We start from the raw sequence: 19374 nt of genomic DNA, 5'->3' as shown, positions 1-19374 counted from the left end.
TCACCGAGAAGCTGCTATGGATGCGCTAAAGAAAACAAAACCAAAACCCTCTGGGCAGGACCACTGTTTGTAGAACTCTGTGACAAGTTCTAAATCCATATATATTTTCTCCTTTCTATAAAGTCACCAGGCTTGTAATGCAATAAAAATAGCCAACCTTTATAGGGGAGGTGGTATAGCTCAGGGTTAGAGCATGTGCTTAGCATGCACGAGGTCCTGGGTTCAATCCTCGGTACCTCCATTTGAATAAATAAACCTAATTGTCTCTCCCCCACCAAAAAAAAGGTTGGAAAAGTTCGACAAAAAAATAGCAAACCTTGAAATTAACACGCAAGGTTTAAAGCATTTCAGGAAAGCATTGATTAGATCTGCCAATGGGGTGAGTGTTTGACGAGTGACCTAATTACTGTGGCGTTGAGTCTTCCTTGCTGCCCTGCATCCCTCTGACAAGGAAGGAAAACCAGGACACGGGGGTGTGGAGACAACAGTGACCTTCAGTTTAATTCCCTTGAACCTGCCGCCACGCTTACTGATGTCACTGAGGGAGTGGGACCCGTGGCCTCCCAGCCACTTGGGCTGGGGTTTCCAGTGGGTCCCACTTGCCGCATTTCACGCAGGATTTTCACAGTGATCAGAAAGCATTATTAGCTGGAGCTGAACTAATCTCCCCAGCCTGCTCCCACCAGATGTGGATAAAGAACTTTCTGTCCCCAGACTCCATTATTTGTCATTAAGGAAAGCAAATTGAAACCAAGCTGGAGTCGCTTGAATCCTTAGTAAAGGCATCATTCTTTAGGGGCGGGTGTGCATTGCAGTTTGTTTCCTTCCCATTGTGGAGGAGTTTGTGCGGTCGCGTAAAGCTCAGGAATGCAATGTCTGTTTCCAGAATCGGCGTGTTTTTCAGGGTTGCTTGAGATATTTTGCATTTCATTTTAATTAAGCAAAGTCAGTTTGCCTGAAAAACAGCAAACTCAGTGAAACGTTTATTCTTTATTTACAACTTTGTTTCACGGGAGGCGGTGTTTGGCAGGAAGGGGCCACTCCCTCCCTGCTGGCACGACGATTCTTTTAAAATCCACCCTTCTCAAAGGTCACCCGTAATCTCCCCAATTCAGAAGAAGCTCAGGGTGTCTCCTGCCCTCACAGAGATGTCTTCTGTTTGGATTGGAGTTCGGCCCTGGGGACAACAGTGTGATTTTGTAATATCCTGTGTGATGTGTGAGGTGGGGAAAGGAGAGGAGAGCGCTCTAGGGGAGAGAGAGGCTGGGAGTCCTGAAATCCAGGGCCGCCTCGCTGGGTGGCAGAGTGATGGTGCCAAGGCTGGGGCTGCTTGGCATTTATGATGTTTTTCATAGTCAGTGTGTATTAGCAGACATTTTTATTAGTTAATCTCCCCCATGAAGGAACTCAGCATCTTTTAAACATGGTTTCGATTACTTTTGACAAATATTTATTAAGCTCAGGCTGCATGTCAGGTCCGGTCCCAGAAAGAAAGCTATGCGAAGAAATAACACCTGGTAACCCAGAAGGCTCTTTTTTAATTCCTTCCGGTTACCATGGGCCACGAGGGCCGAGCCCTTGGTTTAGCAAAGGGTAGAACTTCATTCGTGCTGTAGATTCTCTCCCCCGTCTACCTGCTCAGGAACGTTACCCTCTAATCTCTTGACTTCCGCTCCATCTTTCGGATCAACATTCAAAAACACCAAGAACAGTCTCTTTCTCATAGTCGGTGCAAAGAATAAATCTTTGTTGAGTAACTTGAATGAATACTCAACAGTACCATCCCCTGGCTTCACACGAGGTCAGTCGGGGAATAGGCACGTAGGTGTGGGCGTGACCACGCCGGTCACATTCCCAAAGATAGGGGTTTAATTTTCCTGCGGGTGAAAAATGGCCATTGGTCTTTTTTTTTTTTTTTTTAAGCTCTTTTTTAAGATTGAAAACCATGGCATCTCTTAGCTTTTTTTTAGCTCCTTTTTTTGAAGGTTGAAAACCATAGCATGTTTTATCTTACAATAGACAAACACAGACAGCATCCTTGGCCTCACATCCCCCTTGAGGTAAAGTGGGCTTTTAATTCTCCTTCCCAGCAAAATCATGGTCCAGAGGTCTGTGAACGCCCTCCCTGTCTTTCTCTCACTTCCCACCGCTGGCGTGTAGCCCGGCTTGACGAGGAGTCCGCTGTACTGTATACAAAATAAATAAACAACCAGGATTTACTGCACAGCACCAGGGACTGTCTTCAGTGTCTTGTAATAACCTATCATGGAAAAGAATCTTAAGCTGTACACCTGAAACTAACACCTGTAAATCAACTGTAGGTAAAGTTTTTAAAAAGTTCACGCTCTAAAACACTCGGTCTCTTGAGCTGTCCTCTTGCTCTCACGCTCTGTGGCGTTTCGCACAGTCCATCTCTCTCTCCTCCCTGGAACGCCCTTACCTGGGCTTGGAGACACCCGTTCCCCTTCTGCTTCCTTCCTTCCCTATGATTCTCCTTACGTCTCCTTTGCAATCTCGTTTTCTTACCTGACACCTAAACGGTGAAGTTCGAGCTCCAAACTTGGGCTCTTGGCTTCTGCCTCCACCAGGTGCTTTTGTCTGTTTCCATCTCTGTGAATTACACCCTTGTGCCGTTTACTGCCCCGTGTGTATTTCCAGTCGTACCCCCTTTTCTGAGCTTCAGCCTGATCTATCCAACTGCATAGGGGCTCAGGATTAACAGACGCACATTGCAGAGCTAGGGTTGGGGTGTCTCACAGGCATTTCTGGCTCACCATGTCTCAGACTGATACTTTCATTTTCCGTCTCCCCTGTTGGTTCCTCCTCCAGTCTCCCCATTTCAGCAAATCACGTCTTCCACCCACCCATTACTGCTGAAAATTTTCTGTATCTCCAGTCAGTCCATCACTGGGTCCCGTTCGTTCTGCCTCCAAAGTATAACTGAGACCATCCATTTCGTCCTGTCCATTTCCTGGCTGGCTGCCGTTTGTCCTGATGCTGTGAACGCCCCCAGGGCATCTCCCAGATTTCATCCTTGCTGCCTGCCTCCCGCACCACCATTTCTGTCTTCAGCAGAAGCCAGCTGGGGGAATATTTGAAGGAAGGCAGGTCATCTCATGCTACTGCTTCCTTAGAACTTTCAGTCATGATCAGCCGCTCGTCAGATTCTGTATGATGCATTCTCGTTTTCTCTCGAGGAAGGCACAGCGATTTGCAACTGTAGGTTCATGTGTATGTTTGTTTCACGTCCATCTCCCGACTCAACTATGAAGTACGTAAGGGAGGGAACTGGGGCTGTTTTATGTTTTTTTTTTCCCCACTACTACAGACTCTATACCTGGCAAAATGCCTGACACAGAGTTTCATTACTGAATAAAAGAATGAGGCTATGAATGGATGAAGAAGAGGGAACAAAGCGTGAGATGGAAGGGGGTGACTTGTCAAGTCTCACTCAGCCAGTTCTGCTGAGAACCTAGCCACTCCCTCTGTAAGTGTCAGTACAGTACAGAACGAGCTGGGTGGAACGCTTTCCTGGGATTGTTTTATTTCATATGCTAACCTCAAGTTCTAAGGAATTTTCAAGAATCCGGTCCTCTCTCCAGTGGGCTTCAAGGGCAGAAGCAATAGTAGAAACAGCTTGTGAAACAAAGGTTATGAAGCCGTTCATTGTATGATATATTTAGAAAGTGTACATTGCAGACTTGGCTTCAAATCCTGGCTTTCCCGATTAAGCAGCTAGCGATTTGGGGACCAGTCTTGTCACCTGGCCGAAGCCTGTTTCTTTAAGTATATGTGCAGGCGGGCATGAAGACAACAGTGCGTGAAGTTAGCGCCATTTCACCAGGTGCCAACACGACACCCACACACAGGAGATAAATCTTATATTGTAGTTTTATCTTCTGTTCCCCGTAACTCTACTTCTTGACTTATTTTGTTCTTTTTCCTCGTTTTCTTCCTGCTTTATCTCCCCATCTTTCTCATCTTAGTGGGTGGTGATACTCATATTACGCACCTAGTTTGAATTTCATGGGAAGAGAGGAATTAGTGGTACTTACAAAGCAGCTTCCTCTTGGATTGGAAACGCAGGCTTCGCAGCTTCCTCGCCCAGCTTTTCAAGAGCGTGTTCTGGAACACTGCTGGGTCACAAGGTCATGCTAGGATAACATGCTGGGATGGAGAGAAAGAAGAAGAGTTTCGAGGGGAGAAAATTTAAAAGTTAATTGAAGGAAACAACTTGGTCACTGAATTCCCTTTCAGTCTTTGGTCATTTGTTGGGGGAACTGTAGGTTTCCCTTAGCAGATCACCTCACGACTTCCAAATGAGACAAATCTGAGAATAGAGAGCAAATCCCTGGCAGGGAACTGGGGAGAGGGGGTAGGGTATGCAGAGGGGGCTGCCCTCACTCCCATCCTTGGGCATTTTAATTCTGAAATATCCTTGGCAGCTGAAACCACTGTGAGGCTCAGTCCTGGGCTAATATCAGCTCTGTTATGGGCGTGCAGAATCTCCTCCTCACTGGTTCTGTTTTACTGGCTGTTTCTTTGGCCCGACTCTGTCCACACACACACAGAGGCACACAGTCAGAGAACAGTCCAGGCAACTCTTGTGCCCTTTATGGATTGTCCTTAAGTAACAAATATGTGACATGGGTCTCTCTTATTTTTAAAAGAAGCTTGAATGTTTTCTCTGTTGAATCACTCTTTATCAGAGGTGACTTAACAGCCAAAATAGTTTATTTAAGATGTTACCTTTGAGCAAGATGAGAGCCCATAAAGAACTAGCATGGCCTTGGAAAGCAACTGGAAATAGATTCAAACCTCCCTGAACTCAGGCACCAGCTCCATCCAGTCATCTGGTCAACCTGTGTTTCCTGGCTGCCTTGGTGCATTAGCAAATGTTGAGATTGCTGGTATTCACTTTTTGCACATTCCATCCTGGCTTTTCTCAACAGAATTTTTTTCCTTTCTTTTTTTTTTTGAGGTTTAGAAAATTAGAGATAAACTTTTCTATATTTTTCAGCACTTTGTGCTCCTCCAAAGAATAACATGGTTAAATCATGTATGACCTTAACATTCGTCAAAATTAGTCTAAATCAGCTTGCTGACTGCATGCCAATCTCCAAAGCGAAATCTGGAAAATAAGCGACTTATTGTTTTATGCTTAGTGATGTTGTGGTATCTGTCCCGACATGTTAAGGGCCATAGATCGAGGTCTGCGGTTCCACCAGGGTCATAAATGCAACTCCAGCTGCAAACACATGTTCCCCTGGCGTGACGGACGTGCAGGACTGACCGCGGTTTTGTCTTTTCGCAGGCTATGGCTTTGTAGACTTTGACAGTCCGGCCGCGGCACAGAAGGCGGTAGCGTCTCTCAAGGCTAATGGCGTGCAGGCCCAGATGGCCAAGGTAAGAGTGGTGTTGAGATCCTGATTTTTTTTTCTTCTGCGATCATATATCTTTTCCATTGCTGTGAGCTGAGTTAGGGTGGAGTTTAAGACAATTTGGATTATATTTACTTGTTAGGGAAAATAGGAAACCCCATAATAGACTTGGCCTGGAAGAATCTGGCTGGTTTATTTCATTGATTTGTTGCGTATATCTATTAATACGCTCTTTTATTATGGTAAACCCATTAGCGATTTAAGGGTATCTGTGAAGCTCTGTGTTACCCCAGACAAGAGGAGTGTGTGTATGTGTGTGTGTGTATGTGGGGCGTTTACCAGCAACCAGTTTAGAAGTAGTTCAGTTCTCAGCAAGATGTCCTTGATAAACTGCGTGCTGAAAAATCGCTCATGCTGATGCTGGAGAGAGCCAGTCACTAAATGATGAGGCGGCCTGATCTGTGCAGGGAAGTGGCTTTAATCAAAGTTGTCTGTATTGCTGGAATTTCATTTTGGCCTTTACAAATAGAGTTCTCGTAGATGCCAATTTCCTAGATACTACGAATTTTCAATATGCTTTTGTTGTTTTGTGAGACAAGTAGACTGGGACTTCCTACCTGAAATTATGATGCGTTTTTATATTGAAGAACGTAAATAAAATGACATAATGGTTTTGTATCCTGATTGCAGTGGTAATTACAAGAATCTATACATATGATAAAATTAGATGGAACTGAAACATATTGTAAGTATGATGTCAACTTCCTGGTGTACGTTCCTTACAATCCTGAAATGATGTAGGAAGGATACAGCCTTTGGGGAAACCCAGTGGAGGCTACATGGGGTCTCTCTATACTACCTTCCTATAAGTCCATGACTATTGCCAAATAAAAAGGTTTTTAAAAAATCAGTTATAACCTATGAGTGCTTGGTACGTGTTCGTTTTTAAAACAATGGTCATTATGGAATTATTCACACGCAGCTTAGACTTTTTGACTTTTATTAGTGAATTTGTTGATTTCTGAAGTCTCAAAAGCTAGATGGAAAAGCCAGTCGATCTGGAAATCCAGATTTAATGCATTTAGACCATATTCATGTATAGCCTTACTCTTTGCCATTCCCACCAAGGGCTGAGTGATACTGACTTACGCTGTCAAGTTGGGGTCATTTGGATTTTATTATCATTGCTAAAATCCTCTGACGACATTTTCCAGTGTCAACACTGGAAGACTAGAGGTGGGGTATTTGGTTTCCTTCATTTTCATTTGTTGTCCAGCAAGCTGATAGCACCCACCCCTGTTCACCTTCTGTTCTGGGTCACTTCCCCTATAGATTACTTTGGTGGGCATGGCCCTTTATGACCCATTCATTGTTTTTTCAAGGTGGGAGAAATTGGAACTCGAAATCTCTCAGCTGTGTACCGTATTTCTCATCATGATTGTGCCTGGAAGTTTTGAATTTGGTCATGAACTAAGATTGATGAAGTTAATACTTGTAGTTAATAAGAGAGTCACATACATGCCTTGGGTTAAAGGTTGCTTGTCAAAAAGAGTCAAGTCACTTGGCAGCTGAAGTAGAGGCGTCTTATACCCAGCAAACACATGGTAAAATACAGCCGTTGGGTTGATGCAAAATACGAGCCTTGAATTTTGACTGGAAGGCGGTACCTATTGATAAGAAAATGATTATAAAAAGGCTTAAGGAAAAACCTTGTTATTGGAATATCTTTGATCTGCTCTGCTGATAAACTATGAAATTTTGGAAATGGCTAGATTGTGGCAGTTTAGGAATAATGACTGCAGTCTGTATAACCTCCATTCTTTCAAATATTCCCAGTATATATATATATATATATATATATATATATATATATATATATATATATATATATATATATATGTGTGTGTGTGTGTGTGTGTATGTGTATATATGTGTATGTATATGTGTGTGTGTATATATACACACATAATACATATATATATATATATGTATATATAGTGTTACTTGTTGGATAAAAACCATCTTGCACAACAGGAAAAGAAAGTAGTCATTGATGTTATAACTACGGAGCAGCCATTGTGAATATTTTCCCCTGTTTCTGAGCATTCTGGTTCTCAAGGAATCCCTGCATGTCTCCGTCTCCCTCACCCTCTCTTACACACACACATACACACTCACACACACACACACACACCCCAGTCACAGTCATCTCACCCAGACAGGAAGCCATCAAAGGGAAAGTATTTTAAAGAGCTTCTAAAAAATGATGAATCATGGTCCGCATTTTGACCTTTGTCTGTGACCGAGGTACACATTAAGGGGCTTCCAGCCGGGACGTTTAAGGGCACTTACTTTATTTCTGGAGTTGCTTAAAGATCTCTACCTTATCAGTGATGCTGTATGTGAAGGGGACTCTTGTTCCCCGTTCCCTCACAGATTTTGAATCTGAATCCCAGAGCTGTAGCTCCTCATCTGCCTACTGGAAGACTTTCAGCAGTAAATGACTCTGTAATCTAACTACCCAGAAGCAAATAAATAGCCTCCCTTTGACAATGAAACGGAACAAACCTGACCACCTGTATTAGCAGATTTCTCACTGAGCGACTGGATTTCATGGCCTTTTTTTTGCCTTTGTCCTGGTGATAACTATTATTTATTACCATATAAACCTGCAGTCTGCAGGGTGCGAGAAACTTGCACTGTATTTTTTGCTATTTACACATCCCCTGAATGGCAGCCTGCATCCTTGTTCTCATCAATATCCTACTATGCGGGCTGCGATGCAACATTTTAGTGACCCCAGGATTTTGAAGCAAAAATGCTACAAAATAACCGAGGTTCCCACTAGCCACCTGGAGCCAACATGAACCTCTCTGAGCGAATCGCTTTATTTAGCTAATGTATTCCAATGTGTGCATATGAAAAATTCAACTGTTGTGTCATCTAAGAGGAATTAAACAGTAAGTCATCCAGTAAGCAGTAATTGATTAATAATGTATGACCGTTAACACAGACTAACATCTTCCGTATACTTGCTGTTCTGCCAAAAACGGTTTTTAGGGATCAAAGGATATCTTTCTTTTAGGAGAGCAGATTTAAAATATTTTATTAATACATAGCGGTTAAGAGCACTGGTGTGGAGGTAGATAAACTTGACCTTGAATCCTGGCTCTGATACCACCTGGCTGTGTGACCTTGGCTAGGTTATTTAAATATCGCTGAAATTCTCCAATAATAATACTTAGATTATAGGACTGCTGTGATAATTAACTAAAAAAAAAAGGAATTTAGCATAGTGCTTAGATGATAGTAAATTCAATAGATGTTACTTACTCAATGAAGATTGCTATGAATTAAATTCAGATTTATTACTAAACTTTCTATAAAGCCTGGTGTATGCCTTAAGTGTTAAATTTAAAAAAAAAAAACAGTTTCTTGAGAAACACAATAGAGATTCAGTCAACAAACGTTTTTATTGCTTCCTAAGGGCCAGGCAACTGTGCTAGGTGTTGGAGAATCGAAATTGAATAAAACTTCTTTCTTATTCTGAATTTTTAGCATGTAGTTTATCCCTCAGGACTGTCACGGCTCTAGATTAGGAATATTGATGGCTGCTGTTCTTGCCAGCTTCAGGGTGTTTAGAAAAAAGTCACTGGCCAATTATTATTAACATCATTTTCACTGCTCTGCTTCCACCATGTCTAGCAGGCTGTCTGGTGTCCAGGGGTCACTACAGGGGTGGTGTCTGCTGGTAAACCAGCCCCACAAGACGCTTCTCAAAGGCTATCCTGTAGGAAGGAGAAAGGCATTGTTCAAGGGAAATTTCAGCAGGTGATGGGAAGATGTTGCTTCCTGTGACTGGGCGGAAGTCAATCAGTGCATGTTACAAGGGCAAGTGCTTTCTTGGGATTCTGTTATCCCAAGAATAGTGTCCATGTGGGGTTTGCTTTTTTTATTTGTTTTGTTTTGCGACAAGATTAAAGGATCAGAGAAGCCTGTGAGAGCATCATTTTGTCTACATCACAAAATGGTCCGAGGAGTATAAGAGCTGTAGCCTGGCAGTTAGGTGGGAGTCTCTTTCACTCTCCTAGGTCACATTTATGTTGAGTACTTAATACGTGCCAAGACTGCTCTGCAGTCTGAAGACATAGCATTGAACCAAACTCACCAATTTATAAAGATCATACTCTACTGTTTTAAGGCAGAAAATAAGCAAAGAGATGTATCAGGCAGTAAGTGGCTCAAAGACAATTAAAACTGGTTAGGGATACTAAATAAATAGGAGGTGAGGATGGTGATTGAAGGTGGGGCCAGGATGCATTTCAGATAGAATGGTCAGAGGAAGTCTTTCCCATGAGGTGACACTTGAACAGAGATCAAAAAGAAACAAGGGTCCCATTTGTTTATTTTTGCTTGGGAACTATATTCAATACTTTGTAGTAACCTGGAATGGACAAGAATATGAAAAGGAATATATGTATGTATATGGATGGCTGGAATGAACCATGATGCTGGACACCAGAAATTGACACATTGTAACTGACTATACGTCAATCAAAAAAATACTGAAAAAAGGAAACGAGGGAAGTAAACATACTGTATTTCAGAGATTGTTATGAGCAATGTCTATATTGATTTCATTAAAGAAGCTCTCCCAGGATGCAGAAGAACAAAATTACCAGATCATAAAAAAGATGAGCGAGGATATGATGGACACAGAGACCAGAGTGGAGATTCAGCACAATGACTGGTATGCCTTCCAGAAGAAGCGAGGGTGGCTGAGACCAAAGCGATAACCAGATATGTAAATGGAAGTCATCTTTCCAGAGCTGATGCGCCCTCCTTTCAGGGAGATTAAAGGAATTGACCAAATTCCAAGCAAAATGAAAAGACGTGATATCTACAGATGTTTGGGGATTATTCAAGTAGTTAAAATAAAAAAAATACAAACATCCATGCAAGGGGGAAAAAAGCTTAGTTAATTAAACAGGAAACAAAAATTAGCTCTTTTTGTATATTTACTATAGGGTTAAAAATCAGAAGGCAACGGAGTAAAGAAGACTGGTTGTTGAAGGTGAGACCCTAAAATCACATACTCGGCCTTCTGGATGAAGCCACAGAAAGGCTATGAAGTTGAAGTTCAAAAGGCTGACCTCCATACATGTTATTAATGTATATTATACAACATACCTAGTGATTACCTCACTTAGTAAATATACTTAAATTCAAATTTGATAAACTAGAAAAGACACGGGCAGACAAGTCACCGATGAAGAAAGACACATGGCCGATGACGTTATAAATAATCATAAATATCACTAGTAACAAGAGAAATGTAAACCATAAACAAGATGCCCTTCTTTTACTATTAAATTTGCAACGATTAAAACAAATAAAAGTATAAGATTTGAGCAAAGTTACTGATTATTGAAATGCAAATGGATTTGACTTTTCCAGAAATTACTTTGTTGAATTTTACTTACTCATTTCTGTCTAGAAATCCAGCTTTTAAAAAGAAAAATCCAACATACAGAACAAAGCCTACTGTAGCATTAATTTTCAGTGCGAAAAATCTGAATGGTATCAAATAGCCAAGAGTATCCTGGTAGACACAGTCCTTGTAGAAAAGTCGTTTGACAGGAGATGGCAAATCTAGAAAATGCATCTACTAAAGTGGTATTATTGTAGCATCTTAAATCTTAAGAGAAACACACTCTGAGTTCTAAGGAAACCCCTAAATGCTAAGTAGAAGCTTCCTGCTGATTCGTTCTGCTCCAAACTGCTCTCACCCTAACCAGCCGAGGTTCCCAAATTTTAATGGTTTCACCAGCAGAATTACACTCATACCCTGTTAGCTTTCCTTTTTTAACACGTTTCCCTTCTTTGAAACTTCTGCTGCTTTCTCAGATGGATCTGACCAAAAAACTACAGATAGAGAGTGTTATTATATTTAGATGGGGAAATGGTCCATGGATTAATGTCTGAAATGTGCAGTCTTGGCAATCAAGGCTCACCTCAGCATTTGCTGGGACACAGGAAACCAGCTAATGGCTGATAATGTCCAGGAAATTAGTAACTCGTGCATATGGTAAGCGCTCTGTTCCCAGCCAAATGATTTGTTTAACTGATGGCTGGAGTTCTCACAGGGCCTGTTAGTGCAGTGGAATAGTTGGGCTTTATTAACAGGACTGTGTGTTAGTCCTTGTTTTTCCCTGACTGAGGAATTTCACCGTAACATACAACGCAATGGGAACGTGTTCACCCAGACGGTCAAGTTGTTAAAGGCGCCAACAGTCTTTACTCCAAAAGGAATTTTTTTCTTTATTGAGGTATAGTCAGTTTACAATGTTGTTTCAATTTCTGGTGCACAGCACAATGCTTCGGTCATACATGAATATACATATATTCATTTCCATATTCTTTTTCACCGTGAGCCACTACAAGATATTGAATATATTTCCCTGTGCTACACAGTATAAACTTGTTTATCTATTTTAGATATACCAGCTAGTATCTGCAAATCTCACACTCCCAGTTTATCCCTTCCCACCCACCTCCCTCCTGGCAACCACAAGTCTGTATTCTATGTCTGCGAGTCTGTTTCTGTCTTACATATAAGTTCATTTGTCTTTTTATTTTTTTAATTCCACATATGAGTGATATCATACGGTATTTTTCTTTCTCTTTCTGGCTTTAATTTTCACTTAGAATGACATTCTCCAGGACCATCCATGTTGCTGCAAATAGCATTATGTTATCATTTTTATGGCTGAGTAGTATTCCATTGTGTAAATATACTACAGCTTCTTTATCCAGTCAACTGTTGATGGACATTTAAGTTGTCTTCCATGTCTTGGCTATTGTAAATAGTGCTGCTATGAACATTGGGGTGCAGGTGCCTTTTTCAATTAAGGTTCCCTCTGGGTATATATGCCCCCAAAGGACCTTTTTATTTTAACACTCTTATCATCATAGTTTTCTTATAACACGGTTCTCTTAATCAGTTAAAAATTCTGTAAAAGTAATCAGTACTGTCTTTTAGGTATGAGAGAGATAAAATCAGACATCACTTGTCTGAATGTCCTCTTCCTGTCTGTTAATTTTGTCAGTGATGGGGCCGATTGGTTACGATCCATGGTTTGCCTTCATTGATTTCCTATAGAGCATCAGGCCAGCTTTGCACTGTGTATTTTCATGTACATAGTGTTTCATTTACTCTCCACACCCTTCCCCTCCTACTCCCATTCCATAGTTTTCCTATCGCCTTCAAGTCAAAATTCAAGGGTCAGCTCCTTAGGGAGATCTTAAGGTTATCGCAGTCTGTGTCACGCCCCTCTTTTTATATGTTCTTGTAGAGCCTTCTTCAGTTTCATAGACTCAATGTTCAGAATTTGTAATTTAAATTTTATAAGGGAGACAATTGGATACTGTCCCTCTCCCGCTCCAGAGTATAAAATCCATGGTTGCAAAGACCATACCGATTCCTCCTGCCAAAGCGTACCTTCTGAAGCAAGCACAGCCCCTGTCTGGCAGGTAGCAGGTGGTAGGAAACATCTGTTGGATGAAAGAAATCTGTATGTCAGTTGTTCTTGCCCCAGTTTCCCAAGCGAAGAAATTAAAGCTCAAAAATTCAACCTAACCAAGGGCAGACCTGGATCCTATCTGATGTCTGACTTCGAAACCATTACCATCCTGGGGGTTTTTGACTTGGGTAAAAAGAGGAAAGCATGGCAAAGGGTATCTTTCTTTTTCTATCAAAACCCAACTCTACTAAATATTCACCATTTCTCTGTATAGTCCTGAGCCCTGATTCTCTACCAGAGGTATCATTTTCCCCGCACTGGGACCATTTGGCAATGTCTGAAGCTGTTTCCAGTTATCATGTCGAGGGTGGAGGGAGGGTGCTGCTCGCACCTGCTGGGGTCCTAGGGTGCCTGAAGGGGTCCCTCCACTCAATGTTGGCCACTTAAGCCAGTTCCCTTCTTTCTTTCTTCCTTTCTTCACTGACTCTCTCAATATATCTGCGTAGAGTGCCTAGTATGTGGAAAACCGATGGTGAATAAAACACGGTTCCAGTGAGAGTAAACTTACAGCCTGTAGGGAGGTGCCAATAAGGAAATAGGTAATTAGTATATATGGTAAACAGTTATCCTAGAGGTACAAAGGCCAGATAGTAGAGACAATGTATTTCATCTGAGACGCTCTGGAATGCTGTCTTGGAGAAACGAGCATCTAAGCTAACATCTGAAGGATGCTTTGGAGCTGTAGTTCCTACCTGCAATTTCTAGAAACAGTTTTGGTTGTCTCAGCTGTAGCAAGGGCTGGTCACTAGTATCTGCAGGGTAGCTCTAGGTTAGGATGCTGTGGAACATCCTACGATGGCCAGAATGTTACCCCCGCCCCCACACACAGCAAGGAATTACTTGGTCCAAAATACCGATAAGGCTGAGGCTGAGAAACCCCATTTTAGAATATAACACCAGCTCATTGTGCTGTCATCACTGTATTTTTAAAATCCAACTTAATTTTGTGGTCCTCAGTCATTATTTTTCTAAATTTGTCATTGGCAATAAAATAATACATATCCATTTATCAATCATCTATGATGTTTCATTCTTGCAAGTGACAAGAAGCTATGTGATTACTCAATGGAAACTAATTAAAATTTTGATATCTTTAGTGACATGTTATACTTAATAATGATTTATCATGCCGCCTTCCTTTTGAATCTCTGTCACAGTCCAGTTGTAAGCCTCTAGAACACTTCTGTTTTCAGTCTAGTCCTGTGACCACACTCTCCTTGAGGCCACAGCCCACATCGGAGTCAGTCTTTCAGATTCCCCTTAGGGCTCTGTGCATGGCGGGCTGTCAGGTTTTCACTGGCCAGCTCCAAGCAAGTAAATTCTCTTGGAGAGGCTGAGCAATTCATTCTGCTGAAAAGTAGAAATCAGTTGATTAAAATACTCCTTAGACCACAGTACCTGCAAATAGGCCCAGAGGATAAAATTTTGATCACTGAAAATTCTTCCAATTAGAATTCAGAAACCATGTGTGATTAAGCTCCTTCTGGATAATTGTCTACGGATGTTAGAATTTTTTTTTTCAGAAGATGCCTCTGATTCTTTATTTTTTTAGATCCATCTCGGTTGTTGGAGATCATTAGTTTGCTAGGAGGCCCCTAGAAGAGTTGAAATTTAATTTACCTACCAGCATATCTCTTTAAAAGGGATAGAAAATGATGGTAAATTAAAATTTAGGTGTTTTCCGGTATCTTTTGGCATATCAACAATGCAGACATACTCTCCCAAAATAAGGCAAGAATAAACCTTATAAGGAGTTTATTTCCTTTTTACTTCCACGTGGATAACTTGATTCTGAGTTCTTTTCCCTGTCTACGTGCTACTTTCCCATGGCTGGTTTTTATAACTTACATTGAAGATTATGATTCTATTTCTCCTCTAAATATTTTTAGTGTAATATTTATATTCTGCTTATATTTTCGTAAATTGTTTATCCTCCTTTACTCTTCCTTCTTTGAAATGCAATCTGGGGAAAACACATTGTGGATTAAGTGGAGCAGCTGTGCAAATTGCACATTTTCAAGATGAAGAAAAAGAACCCGAAAAGGACGACGAATGTTTGATTGTTGGTGACGTTGACCTGACCGTAAAAGGGTCAGCGCACCAGCATGAGGATGCAGGGCAAGTTTCAGTACAGGCAAGCCCTCCTCTCTAGGCTGCTGTACATTTCCCTCTACGGAATAAAATTGTGGAATTTTATAGGCATGCCTTTGAGCGTTCCAGAACTCTAAGTGAAGTCAATTCGTCAGAGCTCTGTGTTGCTGTTCACCCTGATGAGTCTGGATTGTAGGGTGAGTTGGGGGATCATCTCTGGGCCTCGTGTACTTCATGACCCTCGCAGAGGAGGAAATGGGGTTAAGATTGGATGCAGATGACGACAAGGTTTAGCCAATAAGGAAGTGGAAGTGAGGGATGTTGAAGTGAGGGATGATGTCACGTTGCTTCCCAAGTTGAGGAACTAGTGAAAATAAGACATGATGGACATCCTTGATCTCAGCAGTTCAAATTCTGCAAAGGGGAAAAATAGTGCGGCTTTCTCCTCCCTTTCCCGTATATTCTCCCTAATTGAGTTTTGAGTGGACATAATGCAGGACGTCTTGTGCAAGCCCCAGTGATGTATGTGCTTTCACACGAATGCTGCTCACATGCTCATTGCCCTTCCAGAGGTTTGGTAATGACTGCCTAGGAGCTGGTCTGCTCCAGCAATTTAGATGTGTTATTATATGATCTTCTTTCTGTTTGCCTCTCTTTTTGGCTTTGTTAAGATACGAAGTAAGGCAGGTTTTGTTTTTGGTGCTTGGTAATGTGCAGGTGTCTCAGGAGTCAAGATACTAGCTTTGGCGAAACTCACCATTTTTAAAGTAAGTAGGAATTGTGCCGAGTCATGTGTCAGTACTATGAGGTTGTGAATTACCTGTCTCTGATTGATATCTTTGCTTTGTATAATGCTAAATTAGATCACAGGCGACTGTGTTTTCTCTCTCAGTTTTTGTTCAACACATTCTCAGTGATGCTATTTCACTCCTTTCGGGTGACTGTGTAATTGATGGTTAAAGACTGTATTGTTGGGACCCGACTCACAGTGTGGCATGTGCCAGTGTGCATAGATCAGGACTTGGCTTGCAGGCTCATAGACATTCTGGCCAGGGCATTTTCACTCCGAAGAGTTTTGTTCTCAAGCGTGTTTCAGTGTGTTTAACTTCCTTTGATCATCAATCTAAGTCTAACTGGAGCCCGGAGTTTTCAGTAACACATAGATCTTATATCAGAGCTAGAGTTGGAGATGCTTTGCTCATATCATAAGAATCCATCCTCAGACTCTCAGAGTACAAAGCATCTATGAGAAGCTGCTACATGTAATTTCTTACAATAACTAGGGTTGATTTTATGAGCAGAGCCGTGACTGTATTGTATGTATGCAATCTAAGATCACAACGAGGCATAAATGGACATGAGACTGTTTCTGAATTTTTCTGAACCAATCCTTTTCTTCTTGTTTATTTATTCTTCCATCTTCTAGAGCTCTCTTGCAGACGAATGTTGCTAATGCCAATGTTTAATCAAAACACGGGCGAAAACATTCTATCCATCAATGTACTATTTCTTCCTTAAATTGGGGAAAAAAAACTTCACTATATCAACGTAGGGCAGAATTCTGAACATGAAACACAACCTTTCCATACTATGCAATCCAAGCAGTAAATAAATCATACAAGATAAAATCAATTTTAAAAATCTGAAAGAGAAAAAAAATCACATTTTTTTCACAGCTTGACTCAACATAAATATTCTATTAAAGTCTGTGTGCTGAGATGTGTTGAAAAATGCCAATTATCCTTTATGGGATTCTGGAATTGCAGCATTGGATACATTTCCAAGACACTGTTAATTTAACCTGTCAATTTATTACAGGTTTTTGAGATATTTATGAGTACAAGATGTAAATGGTGAACCATTAAATTTTTAATTTAATTTAATTTCCAGTCCCCTTTTATTTGCTATACAATTGGCAAAAAGGACTATCTATTTTTAGTTTTCTGAATTTTGAAGTTTTTCCCAAACACCTTTTAGTAAAGAAATAAAGAAAATTTAAACCTTTCCATTTTTACTTCACTTTCAGAAAATTCATATCTTACCCTTGTATTTTTCACATCATTCTATGCCTGAAGTTACCAATCACATTATATTAGAACTGAAAATTATTTAAAAAATTATTAATAGCTTTAAATATCATACTCATCAATTTTAGTTTAATATTTATTTACAATCTTCACCCCTTGCTTCTGGTTTTATGGGAAAGATAAACTTTGTTGAAAAAAATGTGCATATACGCATCTCATGTATTTTTCACCTTTATTTTAGAATTTTTTAAAACATACACAAAAGCAGAGACAATAGTATAATCATATACTATAAGGAAATTTAACTTGTTGATCACTTAATTTTAACATTTCTCCTGCTGTCAGTCCTGTTTCATCCAAACTCTTTTTCAGTTTCCTCACATCCCAGACGTCATAACACATTCTCTCTAAATATTTCACCATTTATCTCTGCCAGTTGAGGATTTGCATAGCCCCATGAAACCACCTCCCGCCCCAGATTGAGGTATTTTTTTAAAAGTTGTTGTAATTTTTGTGGAAATATTTTAATAAGTTTGATAGAGCACCCTCAGTTAAAATCGAATTTAAATCTTCTTAGTGAAACGGTTGAGAATTACTTGGAAAAAAATGACTTAAAACGAAGTGTGCCACATACCATTACGCATTTGTCAAAACCCATAGAAGCTACACCACCAAGAGTGAACCCTGATGTAAACTATGGACTTTGGTTGATAATAATGTGCCCGTGTTGGTTCCCCGATTGTACCAAATATGCCTCACTGATGAGGGATGTGTGGGTGGGCAGGGCTACGTGGGAACTCTGTATTTTCTGCTCAATTCTGCTGTAAACCTGAAACTGTTCTAAAAAAATTGAAGTCTATCAAAAAAAAACCTAAGTGCAATAACACTAACGGAATATTATAGGATGCATTTCGTCTTAACATTCTTAGCTTCATTGTTTCAGAGTCATATGCTGTTTTCTGTCAAGACTATACGGTTTTGCAGAAAACTGCCCGGGTTAATCCCCTTGGGTCGGGTGTTTGGTTCTGCTGGGCTGCTGTTTGGATGACAAGGATGTATTTTTTCACTTCCATGCATCACCCACCTAAGTTTTTGATACACAATTAAACCGCAGGAAGCTGCTGAGGCTAGGAGAATGTCGTCAAGGCCAGGAGAGTTGAACACGCTCACCCAAAATATGTAGGGAGGGCTCTTCTTCAGAATAGCAGAGAGGCAAGAGGTCCAGACAGGGCCTGAATCAGCGCAGAGATTCAGTGTGCTTAATGCTGTGTTCCCCGTGTGTGCTGGTCCCTGCTTGGTGTTCCTTGCTTGGGTTGGGGAGAAGGTTAGAAGACAGCCAGGAGTCTTTTCTGACGCTTCTCTGATAGAATGCTTGGGTTATGTGTTTTTAACATGTTTCATGCCTACTCTTTACATGCGGTGTTCACGGTAGCGTTGGTATCAGCGGATCCCTTGCATCTCAAAGAACTCTGTATGTCTCAGGACCCGTTGTTTTTATGTCAGACCTGCTGTGGATGGATGCCTCTGAAAAATATAATAAAAGTGGATCCAGAAAGATGAACTAAAAGAAAGCAGAGACATATAAAATACATACTTCATCTTATTATTACTATTGGTTTTAACCTACTTCAAACTAGTCTGTCAAATTGCTGTCCGTTTTCCAAACCTTGCTCTGCATTTTTGTTCCTTATCTCTTCTGAGACAGGCAGCAAACATTTTGTGTTGTGTTGTCCAGCCCGCACTGGATTGTGTCCTGTAAGCAGAGGTGATGGTCATAACCTTGAACTGCCAGTTTGGCATCGTCCCTGACCAGTAAGCCCAGACCCCAACCAAAGATCGGGAGAGCAGTCCTGGATGCCCCCTTACCTGTGCCAGGTTTTTGCTGGGCGGCGAGATGATTCTAGGGGTCCTGGAAGAGGAGTCAGGGTAACCAGTGGGTCTGGGAGAAACTTGTCAGGAATGGGGTGGAATGGTTCGTTAAGAAACTGTGTTCCAAATGTCCTGGCAGGATTCCAACATGTTAACAACCAGTGTAAGCAAACACACCCCACACCAGTGCCTATCAGTACCTTCATCAGATTGAGATGATAGTAAATATGTGTTGAGTTAATGGGTGACTGAGTGAATGAGGTTTGTAAAAAGGGACACGTCTCCTTTAAACTTTGTACCAGTGGTAACTCTGACACCCAAGTAAGATGTGTGTTTGTCAATGTCAGGACACGAAGGGCTTTCTTTCTAATTCAATGTAACAGGACCTAAACATAGAAAAGGGGACGTGGATCATTGGGGAAC

At 41.0% G+C, this 19374-nt stretch overlaps 1 protein-coding gene across 17 annotated transcripts in view; it reads left to right on the top strand.

Annotated features, from left to right (window-relative positions):
- RBMS3 (RNA binding motif single stranded interacting protein 3) overlaps nt 1-19374 on the top strand; it is a 627961-nt gene that overhangs the window by 261262 nt on the left and 347325 nt on the right. For all 17 annotated transcript variants that reach the window (XM_074345363.1, XM_045520121.2, XM_045520114.2 and 14 more), the window contains one exon: nt 5315-5406. In XM_074345363.1, the coding sequence (XP_074201464.1) occupies nt 5315-5406 (92 nt within the window). The remainder of the gene's footprint in view (nt 1-5314; nt 5407-19374) is intronic.

The sequence above is a fragment of the Camelus bactrianus genome, chromosome 17 (assembly GCF_048773025.1).
Source record: "Camelus bactrianus isolate YW-2024 breed Bactrian camel chromosome 17, ASM4877302v1, whole genome shotgun sequence".
NCBI classification, from domain to species: Eukaryota; Metazoa; Chordata; class Mammalia; order Artiodactyla; family Camelidae; genus Camelus; species Camelus bactrianus.
The sequence above is the reverse complement of the archived record's forward strand: the minus strand, read 5'-3'. Positions and strand labels throughout refer to the sequence as shown.